Raw genomic sequence first — 20,513 nt, 5'->3', positions numbered from 1 at the left:
TTTAAATCCTTCTACAGGTTTCATCAGATTTCATCAGAAAACCCACAGACCATGTCAGTAAAGAGCTATTAAAAGCTTTCTGATATACTACACTGTTCAAGTGTAACACGTCAAAGACATGAAACAATTCTTTACAAATCTTAGAGACATGAAACTTGATGTGTTGCTGCCAAGAGCAACAACAGCATTTGGTGGCAGCTCCACCTACTAGTCAAGACTTTATAAAAAAAAAAAAATTATAATAATAAAAAAAAATTATATACAATATTTTATTTAATAGTTTTTTTTATTTTTTTATTTTTAATTTGCACTATTTTTCCCTCATAAATATAACCGACCCAAAACACCCTAATCAAATTGCCAAACATGAACCAAACATGAACAGGGGCTCTCTTTAGGCAAAACTTTTGCTTATTATCATGAGGTAAAAAACCTAAACAAAAAATCTTCTTTACTTATGATAGATGTTTTTTTTTTTTTTATAATCTATCTTATAAATCCAGAACAAATATTTTAGGTGATTCTTAGTTCTTACAACTGCCAAATGTAGCAGGTGGGGATCCAATACAGGATAAAAAGCAATACAATTAACTGATTAACTGTACAGACAACAGCAGAAGCAAAGACATTTTGAATTTTGAATTTTCAGAAATGTGCTGATCAGCTTTAAAACAATGCTGAAAAATATAACAGAATTATTAGATTGCTTAGACGTCTTGGGGAGTTGGAGCAGCAGGCCTACTGTGCGAAATCACGACATGATGCCAATAACACTTTTTCGGCCTATTTCACGTTCACAGCTGGATGTAAGCTTCTTAAATTTTGACTTGACAAGCCCCTTTGCACTCAAGCCCTTCAAGATTTCCAATGCATACAGTGGCTCAATAGTGTCCATTTTCTCACCAAGCCCAATTCTTTGCGATTAAGACCACACGCTTTCTCTTTTCCAGCCTTCCTCTTAAAGTATTAAAGTCCTCAATGCAAAATACATATGCCATAATTTATTCCTCTTCTCTCCCTCATATCTCTGTCTGTCAAAGAATAATTGCTGAAAATGTCAAATGTCAAAGACAAAGTCAGAATTCCTATTTATCAAGCGTTGTGGAAAGTGGCAAGCCATCTATCCAGGAGAAAAATTAGACAGAAGTGTGCAATATCAGAGCGTGAAGAGATGCTATCATTCTGACAGTGGCGTTCTTGTCTGTGTGATGTTCTCTGGGCCATCATAATGTTTATTTCTGTCAGAACTAAAACACTATTTTACTTTTGGACTTTTTATGCAAAGGGATAATAAGAAGAAACAGTTATTTCAATGAAATAAACAGTGTCACAGGAAATTCTGGGAATGTCAATTTACGTTTTTCTCCCTATAAATTACAGAAACAATGTCAATTTATTTTTTTCCTCTATGAAATAACAATGACTGTATGTAAGTATGACTGTTATACTGCATTACATAAACCAATGTACATTTATTCACCATATATAGTAAGGAAAATTACTTTTAACCAATGGACAGGTTTTTACAGTAGCATTTTTACAGTAGTCCTTTAACTCTTTACCCGCCAGCGTTTCTGAAAAAAGTTGCCAGCCACCACCAGCATTTTTGATGATTTTCACTAAAATTAAATGGCCCCCATGGTATTTTGTTTTATTAATATCTGAACATGCAATACATCAAAATAAAGAACAGAGTCTACAACAAAAAAGTCAGTTTTATTTTAGCTTCAAGCTTAATTTTTTTCATCAACACTTTAATATAGGTAAGTTTTATTATAAAAAAGCAACATTTTCATTTCTATGCTGTTTATTGTTGTTGAATGCATTGTTTTTCATATGCATATGCATACATACGAGATGGCTCGTTTCTGCGTCTTCCTTGCATGGGTTTTTGATCGACACATTCTGGACTCATTCAGAAGATGCATAATAGCGCCCCCACACGTATAACAGCAAGAACACACAAACAAAAAAAAATCCATGTATTTAATTAAAAAAAAAAACACATTTAACCACAGTGTGCTTAAAGGTCCTAGATCATGTAATTTTCACAAACTCCCATCTTTTTAAACTGTTTAATGAAGTTTTTTCATTTTCATTCCTGTCAAAAACGAATCATGCCGATTGCGCCTTCTAAAAACACCTTTCTCCATTGAGACCTGTTCAAAAGACACAACAGAAGCCTGTTGCCACCTCAGAGTTTCTTCTGCTTTTTGAGATAAAGTTCAAAATAAGAAATCAAAAGATTTAAGAGTCAAAAATAATAGAAAGACATTTTCCACCATTTACCGCTTTTACAACTTAGATGAATAATGGCTGGCTTTCTCCAGATACTGCATTAAAGACCTCAATGCTGGACACCAACAGTATTTCTACTTCTATAAGAAGGTTCAACTCAGACTTCAGTTTCTCTTAAACCTTTACATCCCACCTGAAGCCTTTCTCTCTTTTTATTTCTTTGACACTTCCCATTCCGCCCTACTCACCCAGAGGCATGCCGATGCCGTAGCCCTTGGTGTCCAACAGGCCTCCAATCTGCGTGAGGTTGCAGTTGAGCCGTCGGTGGTACTCATTCATGGTGCTTTCCAGAAGAAAGGCGTACTTGGAGTTTAAAACCCGTGCTATGCCCTCCTCCGTGCTCTTCACGAACACGCTGGGCTGCTTGGAGTACATGTAATTCCACATGCGCTGGTACGTCTGGTAGCGCGAGTTCTGAGTAGGTTTGTCATCAGCGATGAAAGTCATCGGAAAAGATGGAGAGAGAAAAGAGAGGTGAAAAATCAAAGACGAAATTATATTTGCAGTGACAATGAAAGGTGAATGAATAAAGAGACATTTTATTAACAGACATTGAAAGTGAACTAGATTAAGGTAACAGATTGAAAGAAAGTGAAAATGTAAGGGAAAGAAAGATGAATAATAAATTATTAATGCAATAGGGGAAGTGAACTTGGCCGCCAGTGTGAATATGGATGTGGCTGTGAGTCACGAGGCCAACTGCTTACTGCCATAAACAGGACATGATGCATTATGACACGAGTCAAAGCACATACAGAGACTAGTTTATTAGGTTTACCTCTAATTAAAGGGTTTGTTTCGACTATTCGTGTATCACATGACTTTATCTGTGCTTGTTTTATATGTTGTGGCAACATTTCGGTTTGGCTTTGGTTTTTTTTTAGCCAATATTTTATATTAATTACATAAGGTAAACACTGACCTGCAGACCAGTTAACTACTTTTCTGTATAACTAGATAAAATGAGTAGTTGAGAAAGCTGTTATTTGATCGGATCTATGAGCATGTATATATTACTTATATTATTTAAATAAAATGTATATTATTATTTTTATAAGTATTAATTTTATTAGTAGTAATAAATTAGTAATGTTTTTTTTTAAAATGTAATATTTAAAAAAAAAGTGTAATATTTAAACTGTCTTTTAAAGGTTTGGGGTCAGTAAAGTAATTAATACTTTTATTCAGCAAGGATGCATTAAATCAATCAAAAGTGACATTTATAATGTCACAAAAGATTTCTATTTCAAATAGATGTTGTTCTTTTTAACTTTCTATTGATCAAATAATCCTGAAAAAAAATTACGGCTTGCAAAAACATTAAGCAGCACAACTGTTTTAAGCATTGATATTAATAAGAAATGTTTCTTGAGTATCAGATCAGCATATTAGAATGATTTCTGAAGGACCATGTGACACTGAAGACTGGAGTAATGATGCTGAAAATCCAGCTTTGCCATCAAAGGAATAAATTACATTTTAAAATATATTAAAATAGAAAATAGTTATTTTAAATTATAATATTATTACTGTTCTTAATGCATTTTTGATTAAATAAATGCATTCTTGGTGAGCATAAGAGACTTTCAAAAACATAAAAACAAATCTTATACAGACCCCACAGTTTTAAATGGTAGCATATAAATATTGTCAATATTAATTATATAAAACTTAATATTAACATTATTGAATATTCATATATGCAAGTGTTGGGGCATGTGTAGAATTCTGTGAATGAATGGTGTTTCAGTTCTGTCGAAATCTGACGCTTTAGTGAAATTCAGCTGGCAGATTCTATGAGGGCCTGGATGTGAGTCACTATTCCAACTGCTGCCATTAACAGGAAGTGATGCATTATGACATCACATGTGCACACACTGTAGGCCAGTGAAACAAATCACACACACGCACACGATTTCACACAAACAAGAACATACGTACCATGAAGAAGGTCATAGTACTTCCTCCGTGAATAGTCCCATACTGGATGTTTGTCTGATCGGCCAAGTCGTCAGCAGATTCGATTGGCACCTCCATCCTCTGGACCGTCAGAAAAGCTGCAAGGTTCGCCGTGTAGGAGGAAATGATGATCAGTGTGAATGCCCACCTGTTTCATACACACAGAAACACATGGTTGTTTCCTATCAGAAACACTAGTGTGTACATTAGACATATGTTCTGCATTAGACACATCTGTGTGCAGAAATGCTGACACATATAAACATCATTCAATGTAACACAAAAAACACAGCTGCAATGTCAGCCAGAACAACCTGCTTTGATGGAATGGAATCAGAATCAGAATCAGAAAGAGCTTTAATACAAATAAATATATATAAAAAAATATCAGAATCAGAATCAGAATCAGAATCAGAAAGAGCTTTATTGCCAAGTATGCTTACGCATACAAGGAATTTGTTTTTGTGACATAAGCTTCCAGTACACAAAAGACAACAACACACAGTCAAAAAAATAAAAAATAAAAACCCTTTGCAGATAAATAAGTGTATAAAACAATTGTGCTATAAATGATAATGGAATTGGATTGAGTAAGATGCAGGGATGTACTAGGATGAAGGGGTAACAAATAAATATAAGGATATTGCACATTTTTATTGTATAAGTGGGGAACATTTAACTGTTCATGAGGTAGATTGCCTGGGGGAAGAAACTGTTCTTGTGCCTGACTGTCCTGGTATTTGCGGCTCTGAAGCGCCGGCCAGATGGCAAGAGTTCAAAGATGGGGTAACTTGGGTGTGAGGGATCCAGAGTGATTTTCTGAGCCCCTTTTCCTCACTCTGGATGTATACAGTTCTTGAAGGGTGGGCAGGGGAGTACCAATAATCCTTTCAGCAGTCCGAACCGTTCTCTGTAGTCTTCTGATGAAGTCTGATATATATAAAGATCAGTAAAATAGTGTTTGTAAAAAGTATCAGTAAATAGTGTTTGCAAACTCTGTGGAATTATCTTTAATGTGAATGAATTAAAGGACCAGAATGAAAATTCTGTCATTATTTGCTACATTATTTACTTATATATATACAGTACATACACTGTTTTATAAATAATAAGAAATGTTGAAAACAGCTGTTTTGGTGACTGTTTGGTTGCACTTTATTTTACAGTACGTGTACTCACATGTACTTATAGTGTACTTACAGTGTATTTATCTAAGAAAGTTCTGGTAATACAAGGTAACTACATGGGTTAGGGTTAGGTTTAGGTGTAGGTTCAGGGTTAGTACCTAATTATTACATAGTTATTGTAATTACTATAATAAGTACATAGTATGTACACAAGGAACAGGCCTGTAAAATAAAGTGCTACCGACTGTTTTTGTGGAAACAGTGATGACATATTATGAATGTCTTTAATGTCACTTTTGATGCATAAAAGTATTGATTTCTTTATAAAAAAAAGAATGCAATCTTTGTGGTTACGAATGCTGATTTATGTTGTCTAAGTAAGAATTTCCAGTAGGAAGTTGGAGAGCCCTTTCCAGCACAAGGATGGAGCTCTTCACCGCGGTGAATCATGGCCAGATGAAAGAAAACTCCTGAGGTCCTCAGAAAAAGAGCTTTCAAGAGACTGCTGAAGCATTTGAAACTTTTCTAAAGAGACTGGCCTCCAAAAATACACAAACAGGCAGATTAGTTACTTGTCATTTAATAAAAGCTCTTTATCAAAAAAGAAAGTACACCAATTGCAGACACACGTCCCCCAGAGCATCATGGAGTCGCAGCAGAGATAGACGCCAGCTCTCTGCTTTCTGGATCACCCCTGTGTGGGATTAGAGTTGCATCTATTGTGTTTATTCACGTCACCACAGATGATTAAACATTCGGCTTCCACTGATCGAATGATTTCAATTCCATTCTTACTCTTCCTAAAAGTGTTTGGTAAACTCAAATGACCTCGACAGCAAGGCACAGGACAGAAACTGAAGAAATGGAACAGAAGACAGCTTGACGTGATAGCAGAAAGAGCAAAATGAACAGAGTTACATGATTCGAGGTGGGAGACTAATCTAGAAATACACAATGTACAGTATGTCGGCACACAAAACAAACATGCCCAAACAAACTTTGGTAACACTTTAGAATACTGTTTCTTTCTTACTGCATAACTGATACGATATTATTGAAGATCTAACAGGTGATTATTCATTAACACTTAACTCACTATTGTTAACTACCAAGGAAGAGGTGTTAACTAATCAGTATGTAATATAATTTTATGATTGTGTTAAGTAACAGTTAGTTAATCAATACCTAATATATTCTGTCATACCTCCTGAAGAACTACTATTAATTATCTACTAGTTAAGGTTCAAGAAAAATAACTCTGAAATAACTAGTACTGAACAGTTATACGCAAATAGTCAATATAATAATCAGGCAGTCAAGTACTTGAGAAAAATGTATTAAAAAATGTTCTCGTCTGAAATAAAGATCGTAAATAAGTTGTTGTGTATTTTACAAAGTTTATGATTACTTTTATAGTTTTTTTAGAGTGTATGTTCGATTTGTTGTCAGAATGATGTAGTAATTATTTACTAATAGCTTCACTTTAAAATACTGTTTCAAGTTCTAATTCTAGTGGAATTATCTAATAATTCTTTATTAATTACTAAAGGCTTCACTATAATTTCACTTTAGAATAGGCCTACTGTTTCAGGTGCGAAATAGGTCCTGCAGAATTATTTGATAATTATTTATTAATTACTAATGGGTTCCCTATATTTTCACTTTAGAATACCGTTTCAGGTTCTAAGTAATTCTTGAGGAATTATCTAATAATTCTTTATTAATTACTAATGGGTTCCCAATATTTTCACTTTAGAAGAGGCCTAATGTTTCAGGATCAAAATAAGTCTTGCAGAATTATTTGATAATTCTTTATTAATTACTATTTGGTTACATGTTATTTTCACTTTCCCTCAGTCCTTGGCTTACATTTAGGAATTAAATTAATGGTAATGTGGTATATGATGCAGAGGCATACATACAGTACTGTATATAAAATATAAAAACTAAGGTAAGTTATCGCAAGGCACTGGAGTAGTGGTGGGGTTCCTATCGGAAGCTGATTTCTTACAAAACACACTCAAAAAACAATTCACTACACAGGCAAAACTTCTATAAAATGCATTGCATTTATTAATATTGAATTTTCATACTACTTCTACTTCTGCTAATAATATTTATATGAAAGGGTCACAATTCAATGTAATTGCGTCATCATTGCATTCATCAGTAGTTACTTCAGAGTTATTTTTCTTGAACCTTAACTAGTAGATAATTAATAGTAGTTCTTCAGGAGGTATGACAGAATACATTAGTTATTGATTAGCTAACTGTTACTTAACACAATCATAAAATTTTATTACATACTGATTATTTAACACAGCTGTCTTAGTAGTTAACAGTAGTGAGTTGAGTGTTAATGAATAATCACCTGTTAGTTCTTCAATAATTCCTTATCAGTTATGCAGTAAGTAAGAAACAGTATTCTAAAGTGTTACTCAAACTTTCAGTAAGTGAGAAAAGACACTCTCTTAATGGTCTCTTTACACTGAAATAATGCATCCCCATGTGTGAAAATCTGCCCTGCAGAACATTTTCACACCAAGTAGGTCATTTTTTGTTTGCTTCGGCAAAAAAAAAAAAAAAAAAAAAAAAAAATCCTACCAACACATAAGATATAGTATGTGCGATTATTCCATTAGAAGTGCTTGACATGAAATCTTGAAAAATTTAACTTCTTCGAAAAATATTTTATTTATGTTTAAACATGTTAAAGATAAAGAGCTGATCTAGGTGTTGATCAACACTCAAGTAGATTTTGGTAATTTGTACGTGTGGATTTATGTACTTGTTCTTGCTAACACCAGACAGCAGATTCAGGAAATTCTAACCATTTAAGGACTATCTTCTAACATTAGAAAAACTGATTAAAGCAAGAATATACAATATAATATAATGCTATTATAATCTTCCTTTAAAATAAGGATTACCTTCTAAAAATCATTATACCTTTTTTAATTTAAAATCAATATTGGGCACAGAAATGTCCAAAAACTGAATAAAACTAAATCACCTTCAGTGTTATTTTAGTATTATTTATAGACTTTGAATTAGCTTTTATTTTTATATTTTCTTTTTTCTTTTTTCACTTTTAGTTTAAGTTTTAGTAATTTATGACTTTTATACATACTTTTCTTTTTTATATATATATATTTTTTAAAAATTCAGGTAGTCTAATTTTAACGTTTCTAATAGGCGATTTTTTAATCTAATCTTTATATTTATTTTTTCAAATTTATTTCAGTTACCGAAAACAGTTACTAATAGTTTTAGTTTTAAGGCTGGAATACTCTACACAGGGTTTAAAATCTGAACAGATTTTAAAACATTAGGCATCATATACTTACCAACTTTGGAAATAGTCACAGAGGAAAAACTGGCCATAAACGACTGAGGATCACACACTACCAGACATTAAAGTCATTCAGATCACAACAAACTTATACAGAAACATGTGCTTTGTTGCTAGGAGACGCTTGACAAATAAAAACAATGTGTTCTAAAATCAGCTCAAAATATCAAACCTGTTTGATCTCCTCAGACTGAATGGAATCATAGTCTAAAGCTAAAAAAAAAAAAAATCTGAGTCTGTAACCATCATTCACCACACGGTTTTCTATTAAATCTGTCAACTCAAATCTACTAGCTCTGACATTCAGCAACTAGTGTCAACTCTAGTGTATTCAAGACTTTAGTTAAAAAGCTGTTACCCATATAAGCTTTCGGATCATGTGTGCAGAACCAGCTGGTGTTGATACTGATAGTGCACTCGGTGTGAAGGAGTGTCTTTAATACTCACACACACTTACTGCATGGTCTCTTACACCTCAATGGAAGTGCGAAACATCGCCACACTCACCAAACTCCGCTGACACAGCGTGTGGACAGAGCCCGGGGCATGATCTCTGAGCCCTGCTGCATGAAACCACCGATCGGAAACCACAGGCTGTTCCCCAGTGTGTACTGATTCTCCAGCAGGTCCCTGCGGTCCCGCCAACACGGGAAGGGATTGTACCACTCATACGGACTCAGCCTGATGGAGGTGAGGGAAAGAAACAAACAAAGAAGCAGAGTACTGTTACTTCTGGAAGAACACTGTTCTGTGAATATAATGATATTCAAAATAGATCTGTGTGTATTGAGTGACAGTGTGGTACCTGGCAGCCAGGAAGAGCACACAGCTAACGGCCAGATAGGCTAAAAGCATGAATAGCCAGACAGCTGGTGAAAAGGGATCCAAGAAGGAGAAATAACCTGGCTTCCTGCCCTGTAGAAAGCAGATAAACAATTCAAACAATGCTTTTACCACTCCTACAGACAGAGACTCTCCAACATTTGAAAGTTTTCCTGATACAATTGCTGTTTGTTGTTGTTCTGCTTAGTGCATGCTTTCATATGAAGAGGCAAAAGTTTGGTATTGATACAAACAAAACATTATTTTTCATGTATTCATTTATGCATTATGCATAAGGCAAGTGCTTTTATCCGAAGCTCCTTACAAGCACCTTCTCAGGGAACTGATGCTGTTATACTCGCATCATGGTTTACTGTTTGAGCTACAGGAATGCAAGATTTTCATGCAAGAAATGTTAAATAATAATTCAACCAAACAAAATCTTATGAAAATTCCTCCCTAAGAGAAAATATATTTTAATAATAAAAATTAATAATAATAATTGTAATTATTATTATAAATGTTCTTGACAGCTTGTGAATACTATATATCCAAGGATAATATATTAAGCGTTTAAACATTTCTTTTACTTTTATTAAGTGGAACTTTGCCGTCTGAGCTATTAGCTGAATTAAATCATTTCCAATATTTAAAAACCAATATAGTATAGTTTCAATTCAGTATATTACAAATGTGTCTTACTATGTGCACGCGGTACAGGATACTAATGCCAAGGTTCATGAAAGGTTTGGAGAAATCGATGACCTTCTCCCTCTCCGATGTGATGGTAAATCCAGCCACTGCCAGATCTGCTTTCTGTAACAATCAGAGAAAAATAGCATAACTAGTTTGATATAGTGCACTCAGTTATTTTGCTGTCCGATACAACAGCAGTTTCTGATTATACTGACACCCGTTTGGATGCAGCATCACGCAAAACATTAAAAACAATACTACTGTATTGCAGAAATTACATTTGCAAAGAACTACAGCAAAAGACACAAAAGCCTATTCTGAATTTGATTTATTTAACATAAAATTAAGTGCTCTATTCATAGATTAGCTTATACAAAAAGCTTTGAAGAAATGGCTGAGGTCTTGCTGTGTAAATTCAGGCGTACATGTACCTCCTCTATAATTTGAAACCAATTAAATTGAGCGACTTCCAGTCGCTGAAACTTTTTAAAGACTAAATGCACATTAAAAAGTATTATAGAAATGACCTGAAATAAACCTGATGGATTTCCTGTACACCCACAGTACGCTTCAGGGTTCATACCACACTGATTTTTACTGAATTTACTGTTTTACTGACAGATACTAACTACCAACCCTCTCTGTTGTGGTGATAATTTAGTGATGCTGCTAAGCGCTCATTAGCATACCGCTGTGCCAGTTGTAAAATGCTCAACTGGAAAAAGGTCTGTGATTTGGTTTCATGTTGTTTGTGCTCCACGTGTGTTCCCACGCTAAACATTGACCTTGGTTTCAAGGAGCACTCGAGAAGAAAAGCATTTGACATTATCAGAGCTTCACTGATGAAGACAAGGAGTGGCAGAGAAAAGAAAAAGGATATTTAGCGCAAGGAGAAAGAGCAAAGAGACGGGCAAAGAATTGAAAAGTGGAAGTCAAGGCTGGACAGCTGGATGGATGAATGGACAGATAATAAAAGGATGTAAGTGCACTGGAAGAAGCCTGGGTTGATGGAAGAATTCGATATGAGAGTCCTTGGGTAAAGGGAAAGAGATTTATTTATTACGGTGAAGGAGAGAGATAGAAAAACAGGGCTAAAGAGTACAATACAGCCCTATGAAAACGGAAAGAGCGAAGGGGAGAAATAAAGCGACGGTCCTTGAGAGAAGAAACAGATACAGAAGGGGCGATGAGGAATGGTTAAGAACAGAGAGATGGTAAAGACAGGCTTCCAGCGAGGACACAGGGAATATTGTGTCCTTGAGAGATGAAGGGAACGAGGGATACACATGAAAAATGAAGGGGGACAGAATAAAAAGCACTAGAGTGAAAGTACCAGAGGAAGGAAAAGAACAATAATGAATAAAAAAAAACACTGTGGCATAATTTAACCCTTTTTCTTTCCTTCCTCGAGGAGGACGGGGCAACAGTGTTAGAGTAACTAATTAAAAGTAGTGAGGCTACTAACTAAACTGCATTTTTCAGTAGTGTGACAGTAGATGAACTGACGCCACCCATTCACTGCAGAGGATCCATTGATGAACAAATGATACAATGCTAAATTTCTCCAAATCTGTTCTGATGAAGAAACAAACTCATTTGTATCATGGATGGCCTGAGGATGAGTAAATTGTCAGCAAATTTTCATTTTGTGTCCAAATAACTTTAATGTAATGAACTGCTTTTATCAGAAGCTAATATCTACTTTTGTAAATCTGAACTACTGAAAATGACATATCTCTCAATCTGCTTAATTGATTACTGAGAGATAGCTTTGTAAACCGTCAAACGCTGGTGTCAAGCAAAAGCTCAAGTGCGTATCCATGGAGAAAGACGTTTGGTTTGCACACACAGTACGTCAGCAAGTGCCAACTATACATTGGCGGTAACAGCTGTAATGGTATAGTGCTACAGAATAACTAGACACAGAAGGAACTGATTAGTATGTGTGTGTGTTGGCGTATTTTTTAAAAGGGCTTTGCTGAGACCTGCCCACACTGGGGTTAATAGAATGACATTACTGCCGCCATTATTTTTAGCATTAGTGTGAATAGCGCTAATATCACTAATCGTTACTCTAATGGAAACACCAGCTGGCGAAGGTCCAGTGTGGAAATCCAGCTAGCTGCATACAAACATATGAACATATAAAAGAAATTTACATGCATTTTCAATGGAAATAAAAGCAAATAAAGCCCAAGAGTTTCATTGAGAGTCAGTGTGGCTGGAAAGTGTCTCCATTTCTACATAATGTGTACTCAGAGCTTAATTGCAGACGTGCGAGCAGGCATGCATACCCTGTTGATGAGTTCCCCCACCATGCCAGTCCATGACCCATTAGGTTCTGGAGCTCCATACAGCCCGTCATCCACCAGCTTGATCCGGAAGGAAAACTTCAGAATGTCTGCCATCTCTCGCAGCATATCCACACAGAATCCCTCGTACTGATCGTTACCCTGAAAGTCCTGGTAGTTTGCCTTGCGCTTCACGTATGGATCTTCCTATAAAACAGGACGAAGGTAACATTTAACGCTCTAATATGCCATTCTCAATTTCAATACAGTGAAGCGCCATAAACTCAATGAAAGTCAATAGCCATGCAGTTTAAGTGGCATTTTGATTGGTGTTAAACTATGAAATGGCAGTAAAATCCAATGAAACCTGGCCTTGACATGTGAAAGAAAGTTCCTTTTTGGCTGCAGCTTCCTGGTTTGAATGTATTATATCTTCTATAGTAAGATTTCGCCTCTGGATAGCAAACCTGTTTTCTTCATTTTGCAAGCACATGATGCAAATAAGACGGTTAATAATGAAGGGATGACTTGGTATGCCATGTGAATTGCTTAAATGTGTTTGTTGCCTGAAAGCAACATTGTATGATAGTGGAATGAATAATGACGCAGTGAATGTGGATCTTAATGCTATCAACGAAGCTTGAATAGAAATCAACATCATATGTTGTTTTTAATTTACATTCCACTTTACTTTCATAATTTGACATATTTCAGAGTGAAACAGTACATTACATGAGTAAAAAATGCAATGCAGTTCTCTGTGCTATAGATGTAGGCGTTATATACCAGAATGGAATGAGACTGAAAGCTGGTATAGAAATTATTGCTAAAAACAATGTTTATTAACATCACCTTGGTTAATATCGTCCAATAGCCTGAGCTAGAAAAATGTGCACTAAGGAATTTTCCACAATAAGACTAAGAAAGAGCATTAAGAAAGGAAATAAAATAAATTTTGATTTGATGTTGATTTTAACATGACTTTAATAATGCATTCGACAGAACAATGTAGGTTTGCTTAAACAACTACCTTGTGATGGCATGAATGAATCTAGTCTTAAAGGGAACTATTTCACTCAAAATTTAACAATTTCATCATTCACTCACCCTCCACTTGTTTCAAATCTGTATGCATTTTTTTTTTTTCTGTTGAACTCAAAAGAAGGTATTTTGATACATGTTGGTAACAAAAATGTTGATGGTATGGAAGTCAATGGCTACAAGCAACTGTTTGGTTACCAACATTCTTTTTGTGTTGAACTGAAGAAAGAAACTCATAGAGGTTTGGAACAACGTGAGGGTGAGTAAATTATGGCATAATTTTCATACCTTTAATTTATGTTTTGAGATTTTCAAGTTGGAATCTAGTAAGCTCTTACAATCATAAACCCAAGAAACAACATTATTACACTGTATATGCTCTGTGTATACAAGCAAGGCTTTTTAATTATCTCATATCCTCCCTGCTTTAAATAATGCATTACTTTTACAAACATCTATAGTGTTCATAATAACATTTAAGACAACATTTAATGCACAATTGGGTTTAGAGAGGTGCTCTAAAAAGATTTTGCCTGTTAATGCTCAAGACTTGAATATGAAAGTGCCAAATCTGTAAAACCCCTATAATTCATGATTATCTGTGGTCTGAAATGCTCCTGCCATGTACTGCCAAACCCACAAGGCCCATGGAGTCATATCTGACTAAGTTCTTACCAGTATCGTGGTGACGATGAGTGTCTTGTTAGCTAAAGTCTCAGACGCGTTGAGGTCTAAAGACGTGGAGTTCATAGCCAACGTGTTATTGGAGTACCAGACACCGATCTGCACATGTGAAGTAAAAAAAAAAAACCTTTATTCTAATAACAAAGACTAAGCACAGTTAGGACTACTTTCATGAACAAATCTGCGCTGAAAGAACTAAATCATATAAAATCATTTGCAACCCATTTAAAAACATGTTTGATCTTGCAGGGGGGAAACCGGCAGGAATAAACAAGTTGAGCGAATAAGACGAGGGGATGAAGGAGAGATAAAAGAGCATGAAGTGAGGGATCAATACTATGATCAATAAGAGAGGAGTGAAGTGGTGATTACTTCAGCTACCACCCATTCATTAGACCTCACAACCTCTCCGTGATTCTGGATAAAATCCGGAGTTAGTGTCCATGAGAATGAGTTTATGTGTGTGTGCGCGCGTGTTACCTCTTTGTGACCCCACTTGAATTTTTCTAGAATACGTAGAGTATAATTGGTCCTCTGGCCTTTGCTGTTAAACTCCACGCGGCCTGTTAAGCCATCATACTCTATCTAAAATGAAAAAGAGAGAGGAGGGGGGGGGATTTAAACCAAGGGCAACAAACAAGAATGACAAATAGAATTAATTTTGACCTACAATATTAAGGTAGAAATTATGGTGCAGGTGGAGAAAAAGAGAGAGACAGCCAGAGGACAAGTGAGAGGAAAACTCTGAGATGATTAAGAAAGTTAAGGTGAAGTGTCACTTCTGCTCCACCGGCGTCACCAAATGAATTCGCAATAATAATGACTGTTTTCATTATTATTGGCAAGGGAGGTAAACACTTGGAGTTATGGAGACAAACTGAGAACGGTGGACGAGAGGAGGTGTGGGGATGGTGCCAAACGGAGTGCTGAAATGATGGAGTGATGGACAAACTGCAAAACAGATGGAGGGACACAATGAACGAAAGAGTGCACTTGTGACTAGACAACACAAACACCATCAAGGATCTCACAGTGTATAATAGCTGCATTAAAATAATAAAATACAAGCAGACCTTCAGACAGGTTGCAATAAATAATGCACATCTGGTGTTAAGGGCACGGTTAATAATTGCTCTGAAACTAATGTCAGCTGTAAAATTACTGTGGCTGGGTTTAATCATCACAGAGGACATAAAAGTCATACTGCATTGGTCATCATCAGGGCTGTTGATGGACAGGGCAACTAAGAACATTGACCTGGGCTCTGTGACAAGGGTGGCCCATTAAGACCCATTAAAAAACGCATTTGTTTTAAAAGTTAACATTTATTTGTTATATAAATAAAAATATATTTTGTGGTTGTAGCAGCAATTCAATTCAGCAAGTTTCTAATATAATTTGAATTTTATTATAATAATTTTATTAGAATATATATATATATTTTTTTTTTTTTTTTTAGTTGGTTCATTTGCTGTTGTTATTGCTGTTTTTCTGTGTAGATTCACATTGCTGAACTGTGCTAAATGTTTCTTGATGATGTTAAATGATGCTCAGTGACACTTAATGCACAATAATGCATTAGCCAAGGTTTAGATTGAAAATCAACTTTCATAAACTCTCTGCATCTTGTTTATTGACCCCAAGGGGCCGATGCAAAGATTAAATATATATTTTTTTTATATATATATAACATGCACTGATGAACTGTGCGCAACGAGACCGGGAACTAATGTTGAGAAAGTAAATAAGATCAATTTCAATTTCATGTTGACTTTAAAAGAGTCCATAAAAGCCAATAAGCAGCGGCACGTGGAATCACATCAACATAAAAACAGATTAAAACAAGGACACTGATGATTAGGCTTCTACAGCTCATCAGAGACGACACAAGCATCAAAATTACACACAGTAACAAAAGCCATATAGACTAAACATTAAAGTCATCAAACGCAGAAGTCAGAAAATAGCTGCCAACGGGGTAGCCATGGTGACACGTACCATGCGCAGGTAGTTCATTAGACTTGTGCCGTGCTGCCAGATGAGTGAAGACGTGCAACTCAGAGGCTTCACTCCGATCTCCTGACTGCGGTTCAGTTCTCGCACTGCTCCGACCACCACATGCACTGCATCAAACATCAGCGCAGATGACAACTGTAGGTGGAGAGAGAGCATGAAAGAAGCAGGACGAGAGATACGCCGAGGCGAAGACAGAAAGAAAGAAGAAGAAAAAGAGAATAAAGGAACGCAGAATTGAGAAAGACAGCAAATGAGGTCATTAGGGGGAGAAGGAGACTTCACGTCTGTTACAGCCCTACAGCAAATATATTCCTGACAGAGGTTCCTAAATTGCGTTGTGTGGCTCACATCCTATTTGGACACATTTGAAAAAAACTTCTGGCAGATTATTCCATAGGTTTAGTAGTTACTATGGTTTACAGTTCGCAGTTTTTCCCCATCTAAGCAAATCTCAGCAAAATCTGGTTTTAATAATGCAATGGAATGTCAATCAAATTACTGAAATTATGGAGGCTCTTGAAAATTGAAAAGCATTTTTAGATGCAAACGTAACTAAATACATAAGCGTTACTCATATACATCTCCTGACAGATGAAGTTTTAATTGCTTGATTTAAAAATGTTAACAAACTCATAACCTCTCACACTTAAAGTAACACAACAGCTTGTATGTAAAGGACTTGTGTCCTAAGGTTGAATTGCGCCTGATTAATATATTTGGGAGTTGCAATGTTTCTCATATGTTATTTTGTATAAAAGTATATCATTGTAAGCTCACCGCTGGACCAGGGTAGGGGCTGAGCTCACAACCTTCCCTCCATGACAGGTTTAGACTCCTAATGAACTCTAGGTAGAAAGGATGACTGCTGTTCAACATGGAGAAGCCAACGATATTTGACTGATCATCTACCACATCATCCAACCTCAACAGAGGGAAATCCTGAGAGAGAGAGAGACAGAGAGAGAGAGAGAGAGAGAGAAAGAGAGAGATCATAACACCTTTATTTCATACAAAACATCAAATGTAAAGAATACCAAATATAAAAATTACTACATTACATTCCACGTTACAAACCTCACATCAATTTACTTAAATTCTTCAACAAAAAGCAACACATCTTTTTCAGTACAGCACTTTTTTTCCATATGTGAATAAAAAATGAATATGTGTTTTATTCTTGCGTTTATAAGCCCCTTAAACCACAATTCAACATTTTTTGTTTTTTGTTTTACTGTCATAAACAATTCTGTTTCCTGCTAATGTAGACTGCCATTTTGGTTTGACCTAAAATAAAGTTTAACAAAGGTTATTTCTTCTTTTTTTCTTTGTAATATTTAAAACCAAAAATAAAAACCTGAGAAAAAGAAAAAAATCATAAAAAAAAAAAAGAGAGAGAGAGAGAGAGAGAGAGAGAGAGAGAGAGTTACCAAAAAATAAAAAATAAAAATACTGTGGACATACAATGCTGTGGTTTTGGCATTAAGAAATAGTTTAATTAACCCTTTAATTAACATCTACAAAAGCGCAAATTCTTGGTAGTGTGTTAAATGAACACTTTTTAGGTCGCTATCAGTGGTGCTGCTACACATTACACATGTCTGTGCTGGTCCTTCGCCGAAAACAGGCACGATGTTCATTTACTTACAGCGGTGCCGCGATACAGGTCAGTGTTTAACAGTTGTTAAAGTATAAAATACTCAGGGTTTTCTCACGATATTTAGTATAAACAGTCATTTCTTGTCAAACATAACAAGTAGCCTACTGCAAGGCAGCCCAGTGTGGCCGCTGTTTTATCACCATGTTAGTGTGAGTTTACTAAAATATTCTTTAACACCTTGTCAACACTGCTTTAACGCTATAAATATTTAAATCTGACCTTCATATGAATAAAAACTCGCTGTGTATATTATTTGAAAGTATTATTAATATAGTAAAAGTGCTGTAATAGTTTTCCTATTGGAGAGAATATAGTTCATATTACATTTATTGATGATTTATGTAGGCTACTGGTGAAACTATGAGAACAGAATCATTGAATATTAATAACTTGTGGTTTTAGACTATTAACACTGCAACACAGTAAAGCTTAAGTCGTAAGAACTCTTAAAAGTAAAATGTAAATATATATTTGACTTATTTGCAATGCCATCACTGCATTTTTCCAGAGATTTGTCTTATGATGTAGTGTGACTTCAACCCTCTGAGACTGCAAACTTAAACAGGTTTCATTTTAAGCAAAAATCAAACAAATTTTTCAACCACTTTAATTACTAATAAACTTTAATTACCCATTTAAATACTAATGAACTGATTTGAAATCTCTGAAAATCTGGGTAGAAATGACAGAAATGGATGCAAGTGACATTTAACATAATAAAAACATTTTTACAGTACTTACTACAGTATAAATCTATATTACACGTTTAGTGATTTTATTAATGTGTGTTAACTCAAAAGCAATATCTACATTTCATGATTCTGAAAAGGTCTATGTTTTTTTTTTTTTTTTAATAGCTACATTTGCCTGCCAGTTATTTATTTATTTTTTTTTGCAAATACTTCTGCTCCCTACAGGATTGGGAAAACCCTCATCCATAAATAAACAGTAATTTACTGAAGGCAATATTCAACCCAGCTAGAATTCCACTCAACGTAAGTGGTGCCCACTGGGAACGTTCAAGGAAAACATTAAAAACTGGCTCAAATTATTGAGAAAAGGCATTATTTTAGTTGTCCTAGAGTATCAAGCCTTTCATCTTGTTTACCAAATCAATCAGCTCTTGTGCTTTGTTATTTACTGGCAAGTGGATAATCTCAAGAGGTACAGTAGGCAGTGAGTTTGTCAGTGGTAAAGTCGACAAAGACCTTTTCTATAGTAGTGTAGGAAAGCTATTGGTAATCCATCACTTGATGCCCGAGCATAGCAGCTTTTAGATTATTTATCATCTATATGGCAGCTGAAGGAGGTTCCAACTCCACCTACTGTATTTCCCAATATGTCTACATACTGTATATTGATCCCCAAGAAGATTCCCAACACTTTACGACCTTCTGGAGTTCAGGTGCATTTCAAGCGAAGCTGTATGTCCTTGTTCTGTCATTGACCCCTTCAGCAGCTGTAGGCCTTTTGGTTCCTCCTGAGGATGCTTGTCGTGGAGTTTATGAATGGAGGTATGACAGATAACATTACTGCCTTTGAAGGGCTTGATAATGGCAAGTATCTTTCATCTTCCGTCTGCTCTCAATTAGATTGCTGACAATGTAGAAACTGACAAGAAGATGACCTTATTCAAGACGCAGACTTAATTTTAGAGACTGCTACTGAAAGCCGTCACTCAACAGCCACCGAAGAATCTAGTATACATTTGCAGTATTGCCTGGAGGTTGTCTGCATTAGTCCCTGTTCCTAGGAAAAAGCTTGCCAAAGTCATATTAATAAAATACTAAGCTTGAATTTGAAAGATCAGATGAGTGGTTTTAAGAAAAAGACGGAATTTCATTTTATTACACTTTATAAAGAAATGTACATAGACATTTTTTTGATGCCATAATGATACTTAAAATTGGTGCAATACTAAATGAAACATTCACAATAAAATGTAATTCAGCTCATCTTCTTTCATACTCTTATTCATGTATCTTTAGAGTTTTTTTTCATTGACACACTCTCAGCTAAATTGCTGCCTTACTACAGAGTGAGCTCTGGCTCCCTCCCAAATCCAGAAAGAAAAATAAAGAAAAAATGCAAGTTAAACATCTGTAATGTCTAAATGTTTTAAATATGAAATATTTGCCATTTACTGATACCAATATGCTTGGACGGTCTCAAATATTATGTTCCATGATTCAGTTTGCCTCTCAAGGTCAAATGCTTTAGCCTACTTCACTTTAACTTGTAACAGTCGTATTAATAATCCTGAGCTCACAACAGAAGTATATGCGACTTCAAAACAATGACATAATCCACCTCATCCACGATGATGATGATAAACGGCATGCATGCGCTGTGCATCTGTGATGAGCTGGTCAGTGGCCAGGCCTGCAGTCGCTGTTACTGGATGAAAGTGTGTTAAGGGGAGAAAGGGTAGTGTGTCATTGGTCAAAGTGAAAGAAGGTTGTTTACCATTGTGGTGAGGATGTACTTGTAGAAGGCTGACATCATGCCTAATTCTGAGGCCTAGAGAGAGGGAGAAACAGCAAGAGATGTGTTGTATATCAGAAATCTGA

At 35.5% G+C, this 20,513-nt stretch overlaps 1 protein-coding gene across 5 annotated transcripts in view; it reads right to left on the bottom strand.

Annotated features, from left to right (window-relative positions):
- Positions 1-20,513, bottom strand: part of LOC109112094 (glutamate receptor ionotropic, kainate 5-like) — a 79,764-nt gene that overhangs the window by 8,987 nt on the left and 50,264 nt on the right. For all 5 annotated transcript variants that reach the window (XM_042776215.1, XM_042776213.1, XM_042776214.1 and 2 more), the window contains 11 exons: positions 20,410-20,463; positions 17,064-17,225; positions 16,269-16,421; positions 14,751-14,855; positions 14,262-14,369; positions 12,549-12,752; positions 10,261-10,374; positions 9,542-9,651; positions 9,244-9,417; positions 4,240-4,405; positions 2,487-2,712 (listed from right to left, as the gene is read on the bottom strand). In XM_042776215.1, the coding sequence (XP_042632149.1) occupies positions 2,487-2,712; positions 4,240-4,405; positions 9,244-9,417; positions 9,542-9,651; positions 10,261-10,374; positions 12,549-12,752; positions 14,262-14,369; positions 14,751-14,855; positions 16,269-16,421; positions 17,064-17,225; positions 20,410-20,463 (1,576 nt within the window). The remainder of the gene's footprint in view (positions 1-2,486; positions 2,713-4,239; positions 4,406-9,243; positions 9,418-9,541; positions 9,652-10,260; positions 10,375-12,548; positions 12,753-14,261; positions 14,370-14,750; positions 14,856-16,268; positions 16,422-17,063; positions 17,226-20,409; positions 20,464-20,513) is intronic.

The sequence above is a fragment of the Cyprinus carpio genome, chromosome A19 (assembly GCF_018340385.1).
Source record: "Cyprinus carpio isolate SPL01 chromosome A19, ASM1834038v1, whole genome shotgun sequence".
Classification (NCBI taxonomy): Eukaryota; Metazoa; Chordata; class Actinopteri; order Cypriniformes; family Cyprinidae; genus Cyprinus; species Cyprinus carpio.
Note: the sequence above shows the minus strand (reverse complement) of the source record. Positions and strands in the feature narration are given on the sequence as shown.